At 30.6% G+C, this 8019-nt stretch overlaps 2 protein-coding genes across 2 annotated transcripts in view; both read left to right on the top strand.

Moving 5' to 3' along the window:
* Positions 1-8019, top strand: part of LOC117180083 (female-specific protein transformer-like) — a 45666-nt gene that overhangs the window by 15260 nt on the left and 22387 nt on the right. Inside the window, exon 3 of the mRNA XM_033372399.1 lies at positions 1330-1514. Within this exon, the coding sequence (XP_033228290.1) occupies positions 1330-1514 (185 nt within the window). The remainder of the gene's footprint in view (positions 1-1329; positions 1515-8019) is intronic.
* Positions 3068-8019, top strand: part of LOC117180084 — a 9668-nt gene continuing 4716 nt past the window's right edge. Inside the window, exons 1-2 of the mRNA XM_033372400.1 lie at positions 3068-3895; positions 4322-4412. Coding sequence (XP_033228291.1) covers positions 3829-3895; positions 4322-4412 — 158 coding nt within the window. The 5' untranslated portion in view covers positions 3068-3828. The remainder of the gene's footprint in view (positions 3896-4321; positions 4413-8019) is intronic.

The raw sequence follows: 8019 nt of genomic DNA, 5'->3' as shown, positions 1-8019 counted from the left end.
TATATACTGTTTAAATTGTATTTATTATAGATCACATTTTATTAATAAAACATTATTTTTAACTAACATATAGATATTTCTAATGAAATTTTTTAAGTTCAAGATTAATTCGGTAGCCACTAACACTTCCACTTAGCTAGTTTTTTTATTTATTTTATATTTAAGGCAACTGACAGCAATGTTAGTTACGTACCTAATTAACCCAATCAAAAATCCATTCATAAAAACAAAATCCCAATTTTTTTGTACACAATAATTCATAATTTCATTTTTATATCATACTTAACGCAGAAAGGGGAAAGGATGTGCATTGTGTCTATATTTTCGAGCATACACCACCCCTCTTCCCTTTTCCAGCTCTTTTTTTCCTTTCCAGGTTGATACTAGAAAAGGTAAACATAACATAAAAAAGGAAAGGCGCATGGGCTGTGTCTATAAGTTTTTCAACATTCAATCTTTAACATAATCTTTTCAGAAATATTTACAGTTTTGACTTGATGCCGGAATTAGAAAGGCTAGGGAGTTTTTGTGCATTGTCAAGAATATTTTGTCACTTGATATCTGTTACATGAAATTATCGTTCTTTAAATCTCTACGATATTACAATTGTAAATTGTTCAATTTTTGAAACTTGTGCCTGGCAACCTTGAAATTAAAGATATTTGTTTTTAAATTTCATAATTTTTAAACCCCAATCCGGAACCTTAACACAAGATATAACGAGGTGACATCCATAACCATAAGCCTAAGTGTCCTAATAATAATTTTTAGATTTTTAAAGCCACTCAAATTACTGACCACATTTACACATTTTTTTACAATTTTAATGCTTATTCAGAATTGTTCAATTTGATATTTTTCCACTTTCCAGCGCTTCGGCTGTCATCAATTTTACGGTATAAATGACTAAAATTGTTTTTAACGTTTCAAAATGAAACTTGTTTTAATTTAATTACTTTCATTTGTAAGATAACATGTAATTTTTAGTGTATATGTATATGTGTATATGATTTAGTAATTATGTTATAATTTGAAAACCAATTTCTCAAAATTGTAACATTAAACATTTTTTTAATATAAATGTTTTAAACACAGAAGTGTTCCATGTTGAATAATTTATTGTGTGTCTTAGTATTTACTACTTCAAATCATACATTTTAGAGTTTTGACAGTTTAAATTTGAACAATTTAATGATCTGGAATATTTATTTTTACAAATCCGGAATTATTTTCTTAAGTTTTAGTGGCCTCTCTAAAAACCAATAAAAATAATATATTTAAATGGTCAAAAACTCTATTTCTTGTGATATTTCATTTATCTATACATAGGTTGGATTCATCAGATGGAAGTGTTCCCTTATTCAAGGGTGGCTCGGAAATGAAAATTGACCCGACCGAACTGCGTCGCATAAAAGTAGACATTCATCGCAATATTCCTGGCGCGACTGTAACAAGTCGTCAACTTCAGCGTGAAATTGTCAATCCGGAGGAAGTCACGCTGAAAAGGCGAGAGGGTAATATGATCCTTTCCTCTTTTAATTTTCAAATATTTTTCAAGAACAGGTTACGATTCAAAAGAAAGACAGAGGATGATCAACACGGAAAATTGCTGCTAATGATGGTGTTTTAAATAATAAAAAAGAGAGTATACTGGTTTTCTATTTAAGATTTTCTTTCGAAAATAAAATTCAATATTCATTTTACACAGTCTTCAACTATGTTTTACAAAAACTAAGTACATTTTTAAAGATCTTTATACTTTTACTGTGATAGAAAAATGTATTCTTTCTCGTATTTAAATGGAACTTTAATTTTTACTACTACACACATACGTCATTGAAGATTAATCGCAAACTAGTCTCAGCATAAGGAAGATATATATATGCTACTGAAATCGCCTACATATGGTCAACGCGGAAGATAAGATTGCCGATCACGACGAAATATCAAGAAAGAAATAAGACAAGGAGAATAATCAATTGAAACTTTAATTTTAAAATCAAACAATGGTGTTCAATACCATTTCTATCTCCAATTTAATAACTTTATAGAAAAACTGACTATCAGTTTTAAGCACTGAAAAATCAGCTTCATACTATAACTATTATTGCAACCTTTTTTTCTAAAATTGTTACGAACATTGACTAAGTTCTTATACAGCTAGTAGATTATTTTTAATAGATAAGTGACTGCCTGAACCTTAAATATGGATGCATTTGGCACTCCTTCATGTATCTAAATATTTTTTAGACATTTTATTTAAAATTAATGAATGAAAGTTTTATATGTTCCATTTTATGCTCTTTAAAATAGACAATTTTAAACTAGTACCGTATGAAATTGTATAATTTTAACTTAATTGATTTAGAACTTGGAGAATTTTTAGATTAGGAGATTTAAAGTTTGAAATTGATCAATTCTTCGAAATTGTACAATTTAAAAATCAAAGCCTTTTAATACTTAAAAATTGCAATTCGAACAGACTACACTTTAGATTTTGAGAATAGAGTGAACAGTAAATATAAAATCAAAAGCGGTTTCAAAATATTACAATTAATTGAAACATTAACATATAATGTTGAAAATGTTTAAAGTTGAAAATATGAATAAATTAAAAACGTTTAAAAACGACGTATTTTAGAATGAGCATTTATAAGTGAGTCCTAAACTCAGAATTGTTCAGTATTCAAGTTTTTAATTTCTAATAAATTAGCTTTGAAAATTTTCAATTTGAGATTCTTCTGTTGAAGCCCTCGAAATAAAAATCTTTTTTATTTTATGGCATCTACTTTAAATTTGAACAATTTTAAATGTTCTTCATTTGAAGATTGTCTAAGTATGAAAGTTTCAAATTTTTATTTGTTTATATTTTTACGGTTACTTTTTGGATATAGTACAATTTGGAATCATTTATCTTGAAATACTTTATCATTTTAAAGTATTAATATTAAAAAACATTCAGATTGATGTACATTAAATTCCTAAATTGGGCAATTTTTTTTTGAAAGGCTATATTATTTAGTTTTTTCTTGAGTTTGAAAATTTAAATTACTCGGGAAAATTGTTTAAACACAAGAAATAAGCGGGAATTTTTATTTGAGTTTTGAATGGCCACTTCTTCACTTACCCTTTTGATTGAAAGTATTTGCGGTATAATTGCAAAATTAAATTTTTATCACACATAAGAACAACGGAACATTTAATACAAATTAAACATCTGAAAAATATTGAAGATGCGGAAGATGCAAATTTACACATTAAACTGGTTCTGGTTGCTTTGTACAAATACAATGATATGTTAGCAATTATCTTAGTCGACAATGGAGATGACTAAGGAAGTTCTTATATGACAGCTCTGAAGATATTCGCAACCTGGAAGATCATGAAGAAACAAGAGGAAGATTTTTAACTTAGTTATTTTAAGTTTTTTTTCGAATTTGGCGGTGGAGATAAATTAAAAAAGTTTTCAGTTAAAATAACGACTCGATTTTTAATTAAATTTTCACTTTAGAAATCTCGTGTCTGAACTTTAAAATGTCTCAGGGAAATAATCTTTTTTAAATTATATTTTCATTTTATAAAAAGCTAAACGATTTGCAGACTTTTTCAACTTATTTATGGAAAATGAAATAGATTGCAGAAAAAGTAAAACGATTCCTGAGCATTATTAACATAATATTGTCAAAATATTATTAACAGAATACTATATGATATGCTTCAACTTCCTCTTAAAACATCCGTCTTGAAGAATTCCCTTACATGGCAAGTTTGTAAGATGCTTTTTTATGAACGTGTAATAATCGATACTTTATTCTAATAGATGAAGGGATGAAGCCCATTTTTATTCGCGAAGAATTGGAACTACCAGTAAAATCTCTGGATAGTGAAAAATCAGGTAGGTTTTTAATACTACCCATTTTAAATTTAAATTTTCAGTCAGAAGAAAATAAAATAAACCGTGGCGCATACGATACTTTATCTGAAATAGGCAGAATAAGACCTCCTTTTCTGGAAAGCGGCGCTTGATTGTACCGCATACTCACGCGTGTGGGTGGACGTTAGAAGTCCAAAATCCACTTCATAGTTAAACGTAGGCTTAAAGTGAAATCTTCTCACTCTTTTCTTTTACTTTTCTTTCACTTCTCACTCACTTCTTTTTCCTTGCTGTCACTTTACGTGTTGCTCGTGGCAGTCCAATAAAGTGCTATTTTACTGCCGCTCCGCGGGCAGATAAAGTGCAACTGTTCTGCCTATTTCAGATAAAGTATTTGATTAAATTACCGAAATGAATTAATAAAAGGAAACTAATTTTATATTTTAGAAAATATGGCTCGCTTCCTGAAGACGCATTTCAATCTGCGCAACAAGTTGGCTAAAAGGCCGATAGACGATCGACTATCATTCTATGTCAGGTTTGCTAGAATAAAATATAAATATTTTTCTTTAGTAACTTTATACTATGTATTCAGAGAAGGATACAATTCTCTTCGAAATAGTAAATTTGGTTAATAATCATATTTAACATAGGGAGAATAGAAACAGAGAGAAATATAGAGTAACAACCCTTTAGATATACCTGTACAACCCCTTGTACTATATGATAGTGTACGAAAAAATAAACAAAAAAGTACTCAAGCAAAAATTTGTGCGAAGTTTATTAAGGGAACAAAAAAGCTTCAAAGTTTGGCCTAATCAACCAATGAGGAGCGAGCTTCGTGCTTTAGCGACAACGTCTCGTAACCGTGAGATAGGTGTTTACAGTCTGTGACGGACTTAATACGATGTCCCAGCAAAACTCTCGTGGTCTTGTTTTGCCGGATCATCGTATTGAGTCCGTCATAGACTGTAACCTCCTATCTCACGGTCGTGAGACGTGATTATGGCTGAAATTATATATTGTGTGTTTGTGTGTGTTTGTGCTAAATATTTCAATTTAGAAAAAGTCCAGAACTGCACTATTTCAAGTTTAGGGTGGCCTCTGACCGCGAATCAGCTTATAATCATGCGCACCTGGAAATACCTTTGAATAGGCCAATAGGGCTCACCAGTTTCAGGAGCTGTTAACTGCCATGAAAAGTATTTGACTGCCAGGAAGTTTTTCTGTCATTTTTTCCTCGGTTTCGAGGAATCCCGAGAACGGTGACGGTCATTACGGGCGCGGCTCGTTATGGCTCATTGTTGAGACCGAAGGATCTGATTTTTTTCTACTTGGATTCACAATTCATTTCATTTTTTGCATTTCAAACTTTAATTTACCATGTTCCTGATTCCGAATCTGCGTGATAGCCCTCTGACATTTAAGGCGTTCTCGAGATATAAGCGATTAATTAAATTTTCATTATCAATTAATTATTGAATTACCGTTCAATATTTAAAAAAATTTCTTTTGCATTATTTTTTAGGTAAAGAAGAGGAATAAAAGTTGTCCTGACACTTATTCGATGAGATGACTAGTTTTTGCAAAAAAAAGCGTTAATATATAAAATAATGGACAAAAATGATTATCCTTTCTGTGCTGAGTAATATTATTTTATTTGAAATTTTTTTTTTATAATCGAAAATGTAAGTTTAAAAGAACAATTTTCATAAGGGACGCTATTTCTCTAAAGCTAATAATTTTAAAGATAGAAGGGTTTTAATTAACGAACGAAAAATGCCTTTTAATTAATAGTCCTGTTTCTCGACAGTGATTTGTTTTATTACGAAACGTTTAAGACAGAAGCGTTCTTTACTCTATAATAAATATATTTTCGTATAAAGTCGATAAAAAATTAATTATTTTTAATAATTAGGCATCAATGTTTAAACAATCTTTATGACTTGACACAGCTTCACGGGAAAAAGATGTAAAGGAGTCAAAATTAGTGCTTCTTGTAATCTCTCCGAAACCAGTGATATCATTTGTAATCGAAATCTATTAATATTCGCACCTGTAGAGGCAATGAAAATATCTGAAATAAAATCGCTTCTAACTTTGTTTCTATACGTCCTACGAGGTTGGGATAAAGTTCAAATAATTCAAAAATTTAATTGGAATACATTCTTAATATTTATTTCTTTAAATTTTGATTCCCTGTAGAATTATCATTGATAATTTGGGGGGGGGGGTGGCCTATCATTAGGTACAATACGCTTGCTACACCCTGGTGGGCTCGCATGGGCATGGAGCGCGAACATGTGCACCGAAGGGTAAAAACGCAAAGGCGTAGACTTACATATTTTATGCTGTGTACTTATGCAGGGGCTGACTTTTTATAAATACGTAAGTGTACGCCTTTGCGTTTTGAACCTTCGGTGCACATGTTCGCGCTCCGTGCCCTTGCGAGCCCACCAGGAAGTAGCTAGCCTATTGTACCTAATAACAGGCCATCTCCAAAAAAAATAAAAAAATTATCAATGATAATCCTACAGGGAATCAAAATTTAAAAAAACAAATATTATGAATGGATTCCAATTAAATTTTTGAATGATTTGAACTTTATCCCAACCTCGTAGGACGTATAGAAACAAAGTTAGAAGCGATTTTATTTCAGATATTCTCATTACCTCTACAGGTGCAAATATTAATAGATTTTGATTACAAATGATATCACTGGTTTCAGAGAGATTACAAGAAGCACTATGTAAATTTTGACTCCTTTACGTATTTTTCCCGTGAAGCTGAGTCAAGTCATAAAGATTGTTTAAACATTGATGCCTAATTAAAGTTATTAACTTTAGAGAAATAACGTCTATTATGAAAATTGTTCGTTTCAACTCATATTTTCGATCATAAAAAAAAATTTCAAATAAAATAATATTATTCAGCACAGAAAGGATAATAATTTTTGTCCATTATTTTACCTATTAACGCAAAAGAAAAATTTTTAAAATATTAACGGTAATTCAATAATTAATTCATAATGAAAATTTAATTAATCCCTTATATCTCGAGAACGCCATAAATGAGAGAGGGCTATCACGCAGATTCGGAATCAGGAGATTAACCTGAACAAGTATCATTAAGAACATTGCATATCAAACGCGAATCCGACAGAAGTGGGTATGGCATCCGGACTACCACTGGCTGTTAAATACTGCCTTCTAGTAAACCATTCCCTAGACTTTTTTTGAAAACCGGGAATTTTTCAGATTCCTTTTTCTTTTTGTCAAAAATTAACCAAGTTATCTAAATAGCCATCTTCCCTGGTCGAAAATTCAACTGCTCTGTTCCCCCTTTTTTCCTTGAAATTTAATTGTTTTATTCAAAAAGTCTACAATTATCTTTTGGGTTCTGAATTAATCTCTTTTGGTTTAAAATTCAAGTATTTTGCTAAAAATTCAAAATTTTTTTAATAAGTCATCTCTTTTGATTAAAAGTCAATCTTTTATGGTTGAGACTTATTATACCATTAAGGAAGTGCTTTCGGTACGTAGCAAGTCAGTTGAGAGAACGCTTTGGCTTGTTATTAACTCATATAGTCACAGCCATAAATTTGGCAGTGTGGCGCTTCTTTCCCACCCTCCTCTGAATGATACTTTTCGAAGCATATATGGATTTGGGAAATCATTCTATATATCACAATTATTTCAGATTTTTTTTCATTTTTTAATCTTATGTACTACAGAAAGTGCGTCTTTTCACATGTTATTTTCGATCTTCGATTTCTCGACTATGAAGCCCTGAAAGAATCAAAAATTTTAAAAAGAGCTGCAGTGCAATGTTGGGAAGGGGGGATCATAAGGGGGGGGGGGGGGGTTCATATATAAATAATCTCAATTTAGTCAAAAATTCCACTATTTTGTTGCAAATTCATCTTTTTGACTTACAAATTCAACTTTTTAGTTTTTTTAATCGAAAAAAATTTTGATCGAAAAGAACTTTTTGTTTGAAATAGAAGCATGTTCAAAAAAATAGTTAAGATTAATTTTGAACCTAAAATATACGAGGGTGGATTGATAAGTTTCCGGCCTGACCAAGAAAAACAACGTTTTTAAGAATTTTTTTTTTTATTTCTCAACATAATCTCCTCCAAGGCT

This window comes from Belonocnema kinseyi, chromosome 9, assembly GCF_010883055.1.
Source record: "Belonocnema kinseyi isolate 2016_QV_RU_SX_M_011 chromosome 9, B_treatae_v1, whole genome shotgun sequence".
NCBI classification, from domain to species: Eukaryota; Metazoa; Arthropoda; class Insecta; order Hymenoptera; family Cynipidae; genus Belonocnema; species Belonocnema kinseyi.
The sequence above is the reverse complement of the archived record's forward strand: the minus strand, read 5'-3'. Positions and strand labels throughout refer to the sequence as shown.